This window comes from Euprymna scolopes, chromosome 21 (assembly GCF_053919585.1).
Source record: "Euprymna scolopes isolate OS-2025 chromosome 21, ASM5391958v1, whole genome shotgun sequence".
NCBI classification, from domain to species: domain Eukaryota; kingdom Metazoa; phylum Mollusca; class Cephalopoda; order Sepiida; family Sepiolidae; genus Euprymna; species Euprymna scolopes.
Window position 1 is genome coordinate 73,844,053 of NC_136502.1, and position 19,490 is coordinate 73,863,542.

The following is a 19,490-nucleotide window of genomic DNA, read 5'->3' on the forward strand; positions in this document are numbered from 1 at the left end:
TTGCTTTCTGGGCGTTCCTGTGATGAAAGCTGGGAATCGATTACAGTTTTAACTTAGTTTCACTTTATTTATACTAAAAAGACGAACACTCGAGAGAAGCTAAAATAGCAAGAATTTTGTAAAAGTTGATGTAAATAAACCTAGACGCGACGTGCGTTCACAAAACTTAGATATTATTATTTAGACGGTATATAGAAAGTTCTAAGAAATAGTAACCCCCCCCCCAAGAAGACCGTCGAAAAAAGACTTTGGCAGACATACAGAAAAAATGCACACACACACACACACACACACACATTTTCACTTTTATATATATATATTCATGAAAAATTTGCTATCCTGTACTTTAAAGAACCCCCAAAATCTATTAAACTGTAGAAGAGAAATAGCAAATAACTGTGTTCACAAAATAAAATTTACCCTAGGATAGCGATACAAAATAGTTTTAAAACTAACAAAAACAATAGAAAATAAACAAATAAATAAATTAAATAAACATGAATATACATAAAGGATCACACATATATGTATGTATATATATGTGCATATATGTATGTACACATGTATATTTATATATATATATATATATATATATATATATATATATATATATATATATATATATATATATAAAAAGAAAACGTCTGCCTTAAACCACTAACCTAGTTTTAAAACAGATCCTTTGTTCGATAAAATGCATGCCCATTGGCTGATAGGAAGGGGCGCGGTGGATACCAGAAAGCTGATTGGCTAACTAAAATCCTCAACAGAAGAGGACCATATAAAAACGATAAACAACCACAGAATTCGCACATAAGCCTGACGAATCCTAGAGTGGATGAAACACCGAATATTCAGTGTAGCTTAATCGCCATATATATTTTATAAATTACTAACTAGTTCTACCTACGTATTGAGCACATTTGAAATAAATACTTAAAATTTACACATAAATCTATACTTTCATATATTAATTTTATGTGAGTAAATGAAGTAGTTATATATATATATATATATATATATATATATATATATATATATATATATATATATATATATATTTATATATATATATATATATAGATAAGCCTGTGTGCCTGGCGTTGTCCGAGTGTTTGTAGGTGTTTGTTGAGCAAAAAAAAAAAAAAAAAAAAAAAAAAAAAAGTTGTAGTAGGCAGGTAGGTTTGAACCCGTGACACGAAGGCAGAAAAGAAAGTGGAGGTGTGTGTGAGCAAAAAAAAAAAGGTAGTAGGCAGGCAGGCTCAAACCCATACCACGAAGGAGGAAAAGAAAATGTAAAAAAAAAAAAAAAAAAAAAAAATGACGTGTTAGCTGCTGCGCCCTTGGCCAAACCGAAAGTGACGTAGATTCAAATTAAGGCTAAATCAAAAAGAGGCAATGACTTTTGAAAATATCGGCAAAAAAAGCGACCCCCTCCCTGTAGAAAAGTGCCCAGTTGAGGGTGAAGGAATTAATGTTTTGGGCCAATTTTTCGATATTTGTTGTCTGAAGGGTTGAGCTTCAAAATGATACTGATCTCATAAAAATCCGTCGCCTCTGTCGACAGTTTTTGCGAGACATACATACATACATTTAAACAAACAGATGAGAGATTGTGAATGAAAAATAAACACCAGTTTTGTAACTAAGCAGTAAAATTGAACGTCCACTATATAAAATATATATATTTTTACTCTGCTTTTGTTCAACAATATACATACACATTTAAAAGCATCTTATTAATTTTACTTATCACTGGAAAAAAACCTTTGCCGGACATACAAAAAATGTGCACATATTAACACACAATTTTGCTTTTATACTATAGACTAGCGAGGTGTACCCGGCGTTGCCCGGGGGTTTGGAGGTGTGTGTGGTTTTGGGTAAATCAAAACTCCGGGGGGTGGGGGATGGGGAAAAAAAAAATGTTTTGGTAGGTAAGTATGAGGATCAAACCCGAACCGTTGAGGCAAAGTTGTAAATTAAAGTGTGAAAAAAAAAAAAAAAAAAAAAAGAGTGCGACGGTTTTAACCATTGGGCCACCGCGAGATGCTAACTGAAACACGTTTGAATTTATTTAATTACTTGGATTTGGCAGGTGCCCATTTTAATGACTTAATAAGGTCAAGTTTGACTGCGGGATAGTATTTCATTTACTGCGGGAACGCTTTTTTATTTTTATTTTCCCAAGATGTTATAGGAAAAAGACTAACCCACATGTGGCGAGCGACAAATGTTGAATATTTATCTTCCCGAAGTCGAGCAAATTAAATAGACAGGCGAGCTCCGTTGTTAACTCTGAGATACTACGATTTATATGTGATATAAAAAGTTTTAAGAAGTTGTGAACCGACCGACCGCTCCTCTGAAAAAAGCCTTTTGTAGACATAGAGAAAAAGCGAACACACATACATTTTCACTTTTATATTTATAGATTTACTATTCTACACATACATTTATGGTTTATACTACTACTGCTGCTATTTTTACTGACTTTTATTTATACAAGACAACAGTTTACAAAAAATGAAATCATTTAACCTGCTTTGCGCCACTCTGCAACCTTGCATCTCAGAGGAGATGCATTTAAAAAATAAATGGAGACAGATAGACATAATGATTTATTTATATATATATATATATATATTTTTTTATTTATAAATTTATGACTTATAACAAATTCTGAAATACTTATGTAGTATATATTTAAATTAGTCATAATACATACATGGTGTTTAAAGATGAGAGCAAGAATTAGTTTAATTCCTGAAATTCACATGAAATGCTGGGACATGAGTACTGCTTGTATTTATTATAAGTCTAAAAGTTTCAAAATAGACAGAAAAGTAAAAATACTGCTTACAATTAATTATTCTCTGCATTAAAAAGATATTTACCATATATTTCTGCATAGAAGGTGACCGTCAGATAAAACAAGGTACAAAATTGGAGCAAATTTTAATAAATTTATCATATACTGATTGTATAAGACGACTGCTAAATCACACAACCATGTTTGTTTAAACTAGGCTAGAGATTGCAACACCCGGTATTTTATGAAAGATAATTTTTTAACTTGAAGGGTTGTCTTATACGTCGAAATTTACGGTAAATTGAATAAAGCTTTATTTTATTATAATAGTTTCAAAAAGTATTTGTTAGAATATAGAAATATTAATGATACTCATTGGAAATTCCATGTTTGCTTTCTTTATTTCTCTGCACAATTACAATTCACTTATTTTAATTTGCTAATTTTAACCTCATTTTTACTTTCAGAATAATCCAAAGAATACATGAATTCTGTTAATCAAGTATAGATATGGTTTTACTCATCTGTACAATTTTGTCAATATTTCACATATGTCTCAGTACAGACATAACTTACACAATAGAAGAAGGCAAGAGTCCTGAAACCTACCTGGGAGATATTGCTGACGATTCCCATATCATGGAATCGGTCTCACTTGAACAGAGGCGCTTAGTCACATTTAATCAACTGCAACAGAGCAAAACAGGAAGTTCACACTTGTTTCATGTATCCAAGAAGAAAGGAAAACTTTATACAACTCAAAGTTTTGATGCAGAGTCCCTTTGTACTTACAACACAGAATGTTTCCAAATGGTTGATGTGGCTGTGAGGCAAGGAGAGACTTTCATGAAAATCATAAAGATTAAAGTTATTATCAATGATGTTAATGATAATCACCCAAAATTTCCTCAGAAGCAGATCAATATTGAATTCTCAGAAGGAGTCAGTAAAGGTTTTATTAGCTCAATTCCAAATGCGATTGACAAAGATGTTGGATTTATTAATTCTCAGATAACCTATGAACTACAAAAAGACAACAATGAACCTTTCTCCTTAAAGGTTTATAAAAGACCATTTGGAGCACCAAAATTGAGTATTGAAGTCGAAGAGAAACTAGACAGAGAAAAAAAAGATACATACAGAATCAAAGTGATAGCAAAAGATGGCGGATCTCCACCCAATGAAAGTAAATTATTGATCCTCATAAGAGTAACAGATTTTAATGACAACCCACCAATATTTACGAAAGACATCTACAATATTTCAATTGAAAACAAGGAATATCAGAACACAGCGGTTGTAACTGTTTCTGCAACAGACTTAGACATAGGACAGAACAGAGATATTACATACGATTATGGCCCAGAAACCTCAACGGATGTAAAAAGTTTGTTTGAACTAAATAAAAAAACAGGAGATATCATTTTAAAGAATAAATTACCCAGTACGCAAAAATCAAATTATAAATTATTTGTAGAAGCAACTGATGGTGGTAATCCACCATTAAGAGGATTTGCCACTGTTTTAATTAATATCATAAACACTCAAAACAGACAGCCGAGTATATTTGTCACTTTTATGTCTGAATCTGAAGATAATACTGCTGCCATTTCTGAAGATACAGTAGTAGGAAATTTTGTTGCTTATGTTAAAGTGACTGACCCTGATGCTGGACAAAATGGACAGGTTAATTGTGAGTTGCACCATGATAAATTTCGTTTACAAAAACTAAGATCCAAAGAATACAAAGTGACATTGAAACACAAAGTTGACAGAGAAATGCAAGAGCACCATGATGTTACAATCAGCTGCAAAGATGAAGGATCTCCTCCACAACACAGTGATAGCAAGTTCTCCATCAAAGTCAAAGATGTCAATGATGTAAGACCACAATTTACAAAAGATACATTTAAATTCTCTGTGTTTGAGAATGAAAGTCCAAAGACGTCAGTTGGTTCTATCAATGCCACTGATCCTGATCTGGGAGCTGGCAGTAGACTCACATATTCTTTGCTTACGAAAAATGAAGACTTCCTACCTTTCAAGATAACCAGTGATGGCTTGATTTCAACAATCATGTCTCTTGACCATGAGTTCAAAGACATTTATAAATTCAACGTTTTAGTGAAAGATAATGGAAACCCTCCACTTGATAATAGCGTCAATGTCATTGTGCAGATTGAAGATAAAAATGATAATGCTCCATATTTTACCTTTCCCAGTGTGAATCCTTTCAATCTCGATGTCAAATATCATCCACATCATACAAAGAACATCACTCTTCTCAAGGCTGCCGACAGTGACAGTCAAGAGAATGCATTTCTCAAATATGAAATAACTGCAGGCAACGATAAACAGTTGTTTGCCATCAATCATTATACTGGATTGTTGTCTTTCACTCGCTTACTTGGCCATCAAGATGCTGGCTCCTATCACCTGCAGTTTATGGTCAAGGATAGTGGTAGTCCAGTTTTATCTGCAAAGACATCAGTCTTTTTGACATTGACAGTTAGTAACAATACCGCAGATATCTTAAATGCTGCCTATACGCACACTGATATCAAGATCCACCAGTATTTACTCATTGTCATTGTGTTGGTTGCAGTCACCGTTGCTATACCAATTACTGCTGCAATTTCCATCTGCATCCTTCGTTGCATTGATACCAGAAGTGTTGCACAAGCACATCCATTGGCTGACTCTTCCAGCAAATATTATCCCGAACAGGTACATGCAATGCATCCGTCTTACCAGACTACTTATTGGTCTGGTGTGTCTGTTGCTGTGCGAGCAGAACAAGATGTGCTTTGTAGAACTCTACCGGGAAGAGGCAGAAGGCCACAACATCGTGCAGATGTCTCAAATGATGGGCGTAGAAGTTCATCTCTTGGAATTAAAGTGCAGACAGCTACTGAAGTCATCTATGAAGTAAGTACTGAAATTATTTAATATAGTGAACAAATATATATCATTTAGTTTCAGTAATGCTTTAAGAAGTGACACTTTTTTTTAAATATTCATCTTTCTCATGGAACTTTATTTACAATGAGTCAAGTTGTATTAAATTTTCTAAACCATACTTACAAATACACAGTTGACATATAAAAGCTCCTAAATAAATGCCTATATTTTCATTCTTACAGGAAATAAATCGATTTTCATAATGTTTATCAAATCACATTTCCTTAGTTATATAGTTCTTATAAAAACCATCCTCATACTTTTATTTGCAATGCTCTTATGTATTATGTTCTAGAAATTAAAGCATAATAAATTATCTTTGTACTTATTTTTAAACTATAATAAATGGTTTTAATTTTTTTAACTAAGTTATCATTCTTATTTCAAATATTTGTCTTATATTTTTATGTTTTATACACAAAGATAGAAATATTTTCATCATTATTCAAGTAATTTATATTTATTATTTAAGTAATCTATACTACAAAATGTGTTTGATACTTTTATTGAATATTCATTCAGTTTCTTTTTCATTATAATATTTCTAAAAATACATAGACTGTTTCATCTTTTATTAATTATACAATTAAGGAAATTCGAGGTGCAACTGGTGGTAAGAGACATGAAGATAGAAACTGTATGGGTTCTGCATGTCATCCTGACATGGAACCATCTTTTCAACCAGATGAAGATGATCCCTATGCTGAAAGATATGCAAATCATTGTCAAAATATCTCAAAAAGTAAGTCCGTCTCCTGTTTTTAAATAATACAGAATTTAATATATTCTCAATTAGAACATTCTTATTCAGAATAATTGGATATGATTATTTTCTGTGTATGATCTAAACGAAAAAGCTATGCATGTAGAAATACCACATTTAAAGCAATAATGTTAACAATAATGAACATAATTTTATTCATAATCTCTTCAGTTAATGAATTACTGCTTAATTCTATTGACTATTTCCTCACCTCATTGTTACACATTTTTTAAAAAATTCTTTCATATTTATTAAGATACTATTTTCATCATCTTTCTATCATCATAAACCATCATGCTATATAAACATGTAAGAATGTTCAACCTGAAACAGACATTCTTGAAATAGTAAATTGTACGATGTATCATATAAAATTATCAGGTTCTAGCATTTTATCTACAAGGAAAAAATGTAGAGTAAAACATAAGCTCTTAAATGCTTATATTTTCATCTGAAACAATACAAGAACTGGAGCATTTAACAACAATAGATATTTTACTTAGTTATAATAATAAATTTTTAAAGTATTTCTTGATACTGCATTGTTGTATAAAGAACTTACATATAATTTATGACTGTGTTTACATTTTCTAAAAACGTTTTTACAGATAATGAACCCTCTGATTACTACGAACCACATTCAGCAGAGAATATTCACGAGGAATACACAGATATGAAACCTTCATTACAAACATTCATGTCTCCTGGAGATACAAGGACTCTTCCAAGACGGATGTATAAGGCAGATACTGACCCTAACTCTGATTATAGGCAGTGGAGTAGTCTGAAGAAGAATGCAGCAGATAGATGCACATCTGAAACGCAGCTGCATTTGCACAATGTTGATGCAGACAATGTTACATGTGAACCTCAACAAGAACAAACACAATCAGAAGAAAGAACATCGGACCCTAGAGAGGAAGAGGAACAACAAAGCTTGGAGGTGATGCAACAGCAAATACAAGGGGAACACAACTCTTTCCAATCACAAAATGAAGAAGAGAATTTGCCTTTACCAGAATCACCACAGTCCAAACACTCAATACTTACATAGATTACCAAAGAATTTAAAATTATTAGTTCTATTTCAATGCTTTTACTATAATTATGTAAAATATTTTAAAATAAATGCAAAAAAAATTAAAAACAACATACTTTGATGAATATCAACAAAATGAATAACTGCAATATATTTTCCTAGTGTCAGAATTTCATTTATTAAGTTTGTTTAATAAGGCTTTAGCTCGTCTGATAATTTACTATTCATTGATATATTTATAAATTTTAAAGTTGTGATTTAGAAAGTTAATCAAAATATACCAAATAAATAAAAGTAACTTTTCAGAAAATTATTACTCGTTTACCTATGTACTTTTCACAAAACGTTTTTAAAATCAAGACAAAGAATTATTCTCTCTGGATTATGTAATTTGAATACCCTTTTTAACTTTGTTTTTAATATCAGTTTATAGTTTCAACTGGCCTTCCTTTTAATGTAGCATAGTTTTATTAGTTTGAGTTTAATGATTTAAAATCTATTTTTAAATGGAGTGATTACACTGAAAACTAAATAATGAAAATAAAACCTGACATCTTGACATTTTTTTAAATAGTGATTCACATCAATTAGTCATTAACTGAACCTCCCTTTTAAAAACGTTGTAGTACATAGCATTTTTCATATTGTAAAAAAAAATATATGCATAATTAATACTATCATGTGAAATATTACACTATCCAATATAATAAAAATAAAAGATTAAACCTGATATGCTTGTAATCATTTCGATTTCTGTAAACTGTTTTGCAGTCTGTTCCTCATAGTGGCTTGGACAGCCATTTTGTATACAGCACACATAATAGGACTCTAAGCTTCTTTCTCCCAATCACTCACTAACTAACTCTCTCTCTCTCACACACACACACACGCATACACACACACACATACACACAGTCATGAGAAGACATTAACAATAGTAGCAGAGGTTAGTGTAAGAACACACATTTACTTATCTCGTTTCCAAAGAATTTCCTTGTTAATAAAAACATTGCCGGTAAGTAAAATGTTATTTTTTTTTATAAAATGTTGACATAGAAATATAAGAATATTGTTGATTATAATTATTTTATTAAATGATACATTGATAATACAATAAAAATCTTATATTTCAATTCCATATGAGCCGCCAAACTGATTTTTTTTTTTTTTAATAAAAATACCATTTTCATTTTAGAAAAAAAAAAATTATTTTTATTTTTTTTATTATTCACACTACAAATTTTTTTGTTTGAAGCAAAAGCATATGAAAACCTGTAGAAGTATTCATTGTTTTAGAGGATTGTGTGTATATCATAATTTTAATGCATGCTTTGAAAACAGTTTAATCATTTCTCAGGTGTTTGAAAGATCTTTATTGAACTATTGAGCATCATTTTCATCTTTAAAAAAGCAAGCTGTATTTTTTCATCTAAAAAAAAAAAAAGAAAAAAAAAAGAAAAAGAAAAAAGAAGCTTATTTTCTTTTACTTCAAGTTTTACTTCAATCCATCAAAAACGTTTACAACATTGTACTTAATGTTTTTCATTTTTAATTTTGATTTCATTGATATCAAAGCAATTCATTTCCATAACGTAAAATATTTTTTTCTTTCTTAACTTATACTATTTATATTGCATACATATTTTCAAACCTGTGCATATTTTTTTTTTAAGTCGCAGAATTAAACGCTACTTCCTTTTCTTAGGATTTCCTTTTTTGATCACAGATTTTTATTCAAATAAAAAAAATAAAAATAAAAGGCCAATCTAAAAATACTTGAAACATTAACTTTAAAAAATGTAAAAAGCTTATATTTTATTAACAAGAAAATGAAATTTCTATTTAATTAAACACATAGGCAATCTGTTTTGTACAAATCTAATTAGATGTTTTTAAAAAGTGTGGTATATATCTAATATATAAAGATGTCAGACAGGTTCATAACTTAAACCATAATAATATTGTATCTGACAAATCGATATTTGATTTTGCCTCGTAAGTGTATTATGGGGATTTTCAGTATGTGTCCTTTATATAAAAACTTAAATTTCAATCGATTTCATCAAGTACATATTCTATCCAAATCCATAATTCTTTCAGTAGCACACACTTCAAAAGATGCACTGTTTATTTTCATTAGATAATTGATCATCAGAGATGATCATCCAATAAAAATGCTCTGTTTGTTACAAATGGAAAATTCCAAATGGCAGCGATAATCGCTTTATGTATTTATCAATTTCTTTTTTTAATCTAAGATGATTGTTCACATTTTCTAAGTGTTCTTTTTACTCTTTTGAACTAATAGTTTGGTATATTATAAATTGAAATCTTCCACATATTTTTGTTTTACCGTTATTCATAACCAAAATGTACAATCATAAAAAAGCAAAAAAATCTTTCAGTATCATATACTTTCAATACTGGTAATTCATTTGTGACCAAGCAAAAGTCAAAATTGATTTTGATACCTTAAAATTGCTGATTTGAAAATTATATTTGTTAGTGCACAATGTCTTTTCCACCGATAAAACATCACATCATGATTTTCTTCAAAATCATTTTAGTACTAGGAACATTTAACACAAAACTAATCATTATATATATACATATATATATATATATATATATATATATATATATATATATATATATATATATATATATATATAAAACTCTATGGACCTTCTTGCTTGCATCTTGTCTTTGGTCGGGTGATTCCATCTTTTAAAAAATGGATGCAAGGTAAATTGATATATATATATATGTGTGTGTGTGTATGGGTATAGCTCAGAGGCTAGGGAATGAGGGTGGAGAGTTGTATGTTTTGGTTTCGATTCTAGCTGATGGTACCCAAGTCATATATATATATATATATATATATATATATATATTAGTTTTGATCTCACCACTATATAATAGGTTTAATATAATAATCGATAGAGAAGTATCTATATAATAATAAATACATAATCTGCATTAATTAAAATATCATATTTAAGCATATTTTATAACTAGGCAATGGCGGGCGGCCTGCTTATATAAATATATATATATATGTATATATATATATATATAGATAGATATATACACACACACACACACACACAATATTCATTTTTATATAAGCAGTAATATGTCACTACACAGTCATGAGCATGTTTCGGTCAGCTAGTTATCAGTAATTAGAAACCTTTTCAGGCGATACATCTTATATGAAAGCAAAGTTTGCAACTCAAATTATATATATATATATATATATATATATATGTATATGTACACACACACACACACACACACACACACACACACACACACACACACACACACACACACACACACATGTAGACACCCTACTGATGTCATTGACTTTAACTTAAAATAAACATGGTTCTTTTTCTATGAATTTTAAATCATAAAAAATAAACAATTTAGTTGTTTATCGGAATTGTCACTTAAAGCATAGTTGAAAATTGTCATATTTAATTTAGAAGGACGTTTAACGTAAACGTTTTTTCTCTCTGATTTTACTTTTACAATTCTAAGACAAACATTTTCTTACTTATCGAAACGTACCATAAGCCATGACTAAAAATTGTAATACTTATTTACATTAAAAGCTTTCTTGCCATAAAGATTTAAATTTTACATATACACTTTTTTCTTCTGATTTAAAATTTTAAACCACCACACATTGTTATTTATTAAATTATTAGCTACAGATATACATGCTTTTTATTTCTTTGATTTGAAAACAATGCATGTAGAAAAAAATGGTGAAGTTCTAAGCAATGCTGGATGCATACAACTAGTTGCTTATATTTTAGAAGTAGAAGAAAAAATGTGTATGCTTTAAAAAATAGATTCAGATATTGAAATTTCTTCGGAAGGATAAAATATAAAATGTACAGAAAAAACATTGAAACGGTTTTCACATCTTTATACAATAATCTGATTGAAAATTTAAAAATGTTTTTTTAAAACTATCTCTCTTAATTTGCTTTTATTTTTATACCATGCTTCCTACCGTTTTATGCATTTAAAATGAATATTTCAACCTTGTTGTAAATGGAAGAATAAATAAATTAAATAATAAAAAAGTAGAATCATAACGAAACATCATTATTAAATATTTAATCTATATAAAATCACCCAATGGGTATTATACTGCTGTAACTCAGTACTACATGTTGTAACAAAATTGATTCCGTCATTAGGCTTCACTGGTATGGAGGATGGGGAGACAAAGTAGAATAAAAAGCAAAACACGTCAAAGAGCAGATGAACTTTAATGTGTTCATGGCGATCTAGAACATTGGCTGTAGAAATAAATGGCAAGACCAGTGTAGCCGATGGTTATAAACCTCGTAGTCATGGCTTACAGCAGATCAGGGTGCCAATCAACAGCAAACCATTGTTCTGGCTAAATGGTGATGTTTATCATACCAGGAAAATTTGACAACTCTGCTGCAGTAGCTATCAGTGCCACAGATTCTAAAACCATATTGTCATGTATTTCAAAACCAATTTAGATAGGCATGCTAGTAGTAATTCCATGGTTTTGTTTTCACTCAATAACAAAAAGCTTCTATTTTGTTAAAACTTCTTTAAATAACTTTTTAATTTTTATTTTTTTAAAATTCGAATAATAAAGTGCAAATGTTAACCAGGAAATTACTTAAAATATTAATGCCTGATTTCATATTTATTTCAGGTGCTGTACAAAGAAAAGTTACCTTTGTGAATTGTTAATAATCAATCGAAATGTTAATATCAATATATACTTTATTGGCAATCATCCATACCAGTGAATGTGTAGATCTGACCTACAGCGTGGACGAAGGCAAGAGTCCGAGTACCTATCTGGGGGATATTGCAGCTGATTCTAAGGTGATGGACAATGTTCGTTTGGAAGAAAGACGTTTGGTTACATTCAACCAATTGAAGCAAAGCACTTCAAGTAATTCACATTTATTTCAAGTTGACAAGAAGTCAGGAAAACTATTTACAGCACAAATACTTGATGCTGAATCACTTTGCGCTTATGATACAGAATGTTTTCAGATGGTGGACGTGGCTGTACGACAAGGAAAGTCATTTATGAAGATCATAAAAGTCAAAGTCATAATAAATGATATCAATGATAACGGGCCTAAATTTCCTGAAAAACAAACAAGTATACATTATTTAGAAGGGGTCAGCAAAGGGTTTAAAAAGACAATTCCTAATGCTATAGATAAAGATATTGGAGTAGAGAATTCTAAAATTAAATATGAGCTAAAAAAGAATGATAATCCATTTTCATTATCAGTTGAAAGCACACCTTATGGAACTCCAAAACTAAGTGTTTCAGTTGAAGAAAAGCTAGACAGAGAAAAAAAAGACTCCTATATAATACAAGTAATTGCCAAAGATAATGGATCTCCTGTAAAAAAAGCTGTTTTAAATGTCTTAATTTTTGTTGATGATATAAACGATAACACACCAATATTTACAAAAGAAATTTATAATGTCTCAATAAAAAACAAAGATTATGGCGAAATGCCAATTGCTATTGTATCAGCAACTGATTTAGATACTGGAGAAAATGGACAAATTTCTTATTTTTTCAGATCTCAAACATTGGAAGGAACCAAGAGCTATTTTGAATTGGATAGATTAAGTGGGAAAATATTTCTTCGGCAGAAATTACCTTTGGATACAAAAGATAATATCTATAAATTATTCATAGGAGCAACAGATGGTGGGCGGTCACCACTTACAAGTTTTACTTTAGTTTTAGTAAATGTGGTCAACACGCAAAACAGACCTCCAAATATATTTGTGACTTTCATGTCTGAAGCAACAGATAACACAGCTACAATTTCTGAAGATGTTGAAATTGGCAGTTTTATTGCTTATGTTAAAGTGACTGACCCTGATGCTGGACAAAATGGACAGGTTAATTGTGAGTTGCACCATGATAAATTTCGTTTACAAAAACTAAGATCCAAAGAATACAAAGTGACATTGAAACACAAAGTTGACAGAGAAATGCAAGAGCACCATGATGTTACAATCAGCTGCAAAGATGAAGGATCTCCTCCACAACACAGTGATAGCAAGTTCTCCATCAAAGTCAAAGATGTCAATGATGTAAGACCACAATTTACAAAAGATACATTTAAATTCTCTGTGTTTGAGAATGAAAGTCCAAAGACGTCAGTTGGTTCTATCAATGCCACTGATCCTGATCTGGGAGCTGGCAGTAGACTCACATATTCTTTGCTTACGAAAAATGAAGACTTCCTACCTTTCAAGATAACCAGTGATGGCTTGATTTCAACAATCATGTCTCTTGACCATGAGTTCAAAGACATTTATAAATTCAACGTTTTAGTGAAAGATAATGGAAACCCTCCACTTGATAATAGCGTCAATGTCATTGTGCAGATTGAAGATAAAAATGATAATGCTCCATATTTTACCTTTCCCAGTGTGAATCCTTTCAATCTCGATGTCAAATATCATCCACATCATACAAAGAACATCACTCTTCTCAAGGCTGCCGACAGTGACAGTCAAGAGAATGCATTTCTCAAATATGAAATAACTGCAGGCAACGATAAACAGTTGTTTGCCATCAATCATTATACTGGATTGTTGTCTTTCACTCGCTTACTTGGCCATCAAGATGCTGGCTCCTATCACCTTCAGTTTATGGTCAAGGATAGTGGTAGTCCAGTTTTATCTGCAAAGACATCAGTCTTTTTGACATTGACAGTTAGTAACAATACCGCAGATATCTTAAATGCTGCCTATACGCACACTGATATCAAGATCCACCAGTATTTACTCATTGTCATTGTGTTGGTTGCAGTCACCGTTGCTATACCAATTACTGCTGCAATTTCCATCTGCATCCTTCGTTGCATTGATACCAGAAGTGTTGCACAAGCACATCCATTGGCTGACTCTTCCAGCAAATATTATCCCGAACAGGCACATGCAATGCATCCGTCTTACCAGACTACTTATTGGTCTGGTGTGTCTGTTGCTGTGCGAGCAGAACAAGATGTGCTTTGTAGAACTCTACCGGGAAGAGGCAGAAGGCCCCAACATCGTGCAGATGGCTTAAATGATGGACGAAGAAGTTCAGCTTTGGGAATTAAAGTGCAGACAGCTACTGAAGTCATCTATGAGGTAGGTAGACTCTTGATTTTTATAGATTTTATTAGTAATTAATTTACGTCAACTTATTAATTAAATTTATCAAAAATCGAAAAATATTTATCTGTTTTTGGATATCTTTTGTTAAAAGGAAATCCGAGGTGCAACTGGTGGTAAGAGACATGAAGAGAGAAATGGCATGGCTCCTGACTCTCATCCTGATTTAGCACCTTCATTGCATTCAGACCAAGAAGACCCATATGCTGAAAGATATGCAAACCACTGTCAAAATGTTCCAGGTATGTTAGAAATATTAATATATCAATCCAAATTATATATTGAAACTAATCATGCCTGTATAAATTTAATATATATTCAATAGTTCATTAAATACCATATACATAAATGGCAACATGTTACTGAAACCGGTTTTCTCTTTTTTCCTAATACAGCATCTGAAGCATCAGATTACTATGAACCACATTCTGCAGAGAATATCCATGAGGAATACACAGATATGAAACCTTCATTACAAACATTCATGTCTCCTGGAGATACAAGGACTCTTCCAAGACGGATGTATAAGGCAGATGCTGAACCTAACTCGGACTATAGGCAGTGGTCTACACTAAAGAAGAATGCAGTGGACAAATGCACCTCTGAAACGCAATTACAACTGCGCAATGTAGACGCAGACAATAATAGCAGAGAACAAGAACGAATAACAGTGGAAGAGCTTACTGCTGAACAGAGAGAAGAAAGCTCAAATCTGACACAGTTAATGCAAGAAACACATATATCTGTAGAAAATACATCATATACAGAAAACATGGAACAAGATGTTTCAGACATTCAAGGATCTTCTTGCTAAGTGGATGCATGAAAGTGTTAAGATTTGTATGGATTTCACAAAATATAATCATTACTTAGTACTAAAAAGTAAATAAGTAATTATAAATTTTTCTTGGCATACTGTCCATTATCAATTATTATTATTATATTGTTACTTAATTGCTTAGTTTTAGAATACTGTTGGCAGCTTATATATAGTTTACACAATGGTTTTACATTTTAAAATTTAAATCAAATATAACAAATAATAATTGAAATGACAATAAAATATTTGTGCAAATATTTCATTCAAATAATTATTTCAAATAATTTAATTATTTCAATTTAAAAAACAAGAAATATTAAATACTATCAACTGCTTTTTTAGAGGTGTTCTTGATCCAAACTTTAAACATAATAGATAACCATTTTCTTCTATTTAATTCTATTGTAGACTATATTAAAAACAAGTTACATTTAATTTAGTCAAGTTGATATTTTTTTATTACAACAAATTTCAAATATAAATAAGATTGCATGAGAATCACTTTCTAAATATCAGTAGAAACAACTACAAAACGAACATTGGATCCTACTACAAGCATACACATTAACTATCAAGTTTAATATCTTAGACTGGATTCCACAACTCTACTACATGGAAAATTAGTAAAACAAATTGAATCAAATCAGAAAACATGACCAAACTCAGCTAGGCAATTATAAAAAAACATGTCAGGATAGGAATTGGGTTTAGTGTTTATTCACAACCTATTATCCTGCATAAATGGAAACTGGGAACACTCAGAAAAAGCACCTGCTTTTAACAATAGCATCAACAACAATAACAGCAGCAGGGTAGCTGCATACAAGGATACCCACAACACTCTCCCAAGGGACACAGTACTTCAGGTTAGTTGGCAGAAGGTGTTTTATTTCTTTTGTTACCATTGCTTGATAGAATAAATGATCTCTCTCTCTCTCTCTCTCTCTCTCTCTCTCTCTCTCTCTCTCTCAGACACACAGATACATAATAGTTTCAAAAGGGAGATAATTTATTTCTTTGTTATTGATTCCATGTGCACATTTTGTATGAACCAAATTATTTTTCTAACCGAGTCAACACACACACACACACACACACACACACACACACACACACACACACACACACACACAATTTATTTGATACTAGCCAAATACTTGTCCTATGGACAAAGGAAAAACAAAACAAAAAAAAAAAAACAAAAAAAAAAAAAAAAAAAAAACAGCAATTATTACTGATGATGAAATGAAAAAAATTTTTTTTTTCAAAATCAGATAAAAAAGGTAAATTATTATGTGATGCAAAACAAACACATACACTCACACACACATACAACAGTATCTTAATTAAACACTTTAAACATGTCTGAGAGAAACAAATTCAAACAAAATATTGTCCGTTTTATTCAAGTTCAACAAAAGACTGCTTACTATATCTAAATTCAGTAGCCTCAACTGAACTGAATGATTTTATTATTTTTAATCGTTGTGAATATATTCATAGGGTCTTAAATACTGAATAAGAAAGTAGTTTTTATTATGAATATTGAAAACATATGCAACTACTATTACTACTATTATTGATGATGACAGCAAGAATAATGATGATAATTAGATGTATAACTTCCTTTTTATTAATCAAAAACAGCAAGATGATATTTTATGAAAACAAACTGTTATTTTTAATTAACTTTATCTCTCTATTCCTTTGATACAAATCTTTGTTTTAGATAATAAAATCATATCTAAAAATTATACCTTATATAATAAAATAAAAATTACATCTTAGATAATAAAATTATATCTAAAAATTATACCTTAGATAATAAAATAAAAATTACATCTTAGATAATAAAATTATATCTAAAAATTATACCTTAGATAATAAAATAAAAATTATATCTTAGATAATAAAATTATATCTAAAAATTATACCTTAGATAATAAAATAAAAATTACATCTTAGATAATAAAATTATATCTAAAAATTATAGCTTAGATAATAAAATAAAAATTACATCTTAGATAATAAAATTATATCTAAAAATTATACCTTAGATAATAAAATAAAAATTACATCTTAGATAATAAAATTATATCTAAAAATTATAGCTTAGATAATAAAATAAAAATTACATCTTAGATAATAAAATTATATCTAAAAATTATACCTTAGATAATAAAATAAAAATTACATCTTAGATATTAAATAAAAAAAAGGATGGAAATGAACTGTAAGCAGACAAACATTATAAGACTTGTGATGTTATTTATTTATGGACTCCTGGCAAAATCATATAAACTTCAAAGTTACACATGATTACACTCACACTTGAGGCTACATTGATTACTCACTCTCGACAACATTTTTATTTATCAGACATTACATTTTAAGTGTAATTCTTCTTCTCCTCCTCGAAAGATATTCCTTTGTACATTTTCTCTTTTATCATTATAGTTATAATTGCTACTGGAGATTAAACAAAACCATTATTCAAATAAAAATATTCTCAGAAAATAAAATCTGCATAAAAACAAAAAATACATTTTTTTTTTATCAGAGTAGAATCTCTATATTAATAAAATTGTCTGGCCATTTCTTATGTGGGTGTGTATCAGCTCTATGTGATTTACATTTTATTTATTAATCGAATATTCATTGAAATAAAAAATGCAAAAGCATAAAATAAAACAAAATCATAAAATTAAATCCACCACAATGCATTTCGATTTACAAGTCAGCCATCTTTTGTTAATAGTTGACAAAAGAATTTGGAAGCATCTGACATAGAAAGTAATTTCTGGCTTTAACATTCTTTAGCAAATCCTCATGTACAAAAAGATTGAAAGTTCTACAAGCGTTTTATATACAATAGTTTTAGAAAGAAATTAAAACATTATTATAACCAAATTAGTTTTATAGCAATTTGATTGAATTAATAAGTTGATACCTAAATAATACTGTAATAAATAAATAAATAAATAAATACTGTCATAACTAAATTTAAAAATCAAATAATTATGTAAATTTCAAAATAATAATAATTTGACAAAATAAACCAATCAACATAGTTAAAAAATATATAAAAATAAAAAACAAAAATAATAATAAAACGACTCCCAGGTAACAACGGGTATATATACACTTAGTTACACATAAGATAAAAATTAAATTTTATGAAGAAAATATAAAAAGAAAAAGATAGTTTAAGTATTTTGTTTATTTTCCTTATAATGGACGATACACACAACACAGTTGTCTTTTATATGTCTTCCATGCTGCAGAAAAAAAGAAGTAACATCTCCCTTTTATTCAAAAATAAATGCAAATGATAAATCCATTTGAACGAACACGCATTTTAAAATACAACATAATCAATGACCTGCATTTTTTTTTTGTTCATTACAAGCTGTGGTGAATGGAATGGGGTGTTGGTTAATGACTGTTTTGTCCAACTATTTTCCTTATAGCAGGACTTCCTTTGATAATCTATGAAACTGCACTGTACCTTACAAATCGATAATTGATTCTACCTAGCCAGTGAATTAGGAAAATTTTAATCTGTTCTTTAAATGATAAAAAAGAAATTCCAATCAATTTCATTGATTACATACTATATCCAGATTGATAGTTCCTTTAGAGAAACTTTATGATAAACACCATTAATTTTCATTAGATAATTATGTATGTTCATTAGTTGGAGGAAAATGTAAATGACTGCCCATATTTCATCACTAGTTAAGTAAAAATGATTCCTTTATTCATTATTATGCATTTCAGTTCTGGCTAAATTTAAATTCTAAATATTTTCCTACATTAGAAAGGAGAGATATGAGTAAATGAATAGAAGAGCTTTTAAAGAAATTGTTCATATTGTCGTTTATAACAA

General features: G+C 29.9%; 1 protein-coding gene across 1 annotated transcript in view; it reads left to right on the top strand.

Annotated features, from left to right (window-relative positions):
• LOC145242852 (protocadherin-23-like) overlaps positions 1–19,490 on the top strand; it is a 50,765-nt gene that overhangs the window by 12,537 nt on the left and 18,738 nt on the right. Inside the window, exons 5-10 of the mRNA XM_080105968.1 lie at positions 3,316–5,740; positions 6,365–6,515; positions 7,145–7,585; positions 12,329–14,757; positions 14,876–15,023; positions 15,177–16,467. Of these exons, the coding sequence (XP_079962094.1) occupies positions 3,316–5,740; positions 6,365–6,515; positions 7,145–7,585; positions 12,329–14,757; positions 14,876–15,023; positions 15,177–15,595 (6,013 nt within the window). The 3' untranslated portion in view covers positions 15,596–16,467. The remainder of the gene's footprint in view (positions 1–3,315; positions 5,741–6,364; positions 6,516–7,144; positions 7,586–12,328; positions 14,758–14,875; positions 15,024–15,176; positions 16,468–19,490) is intronic.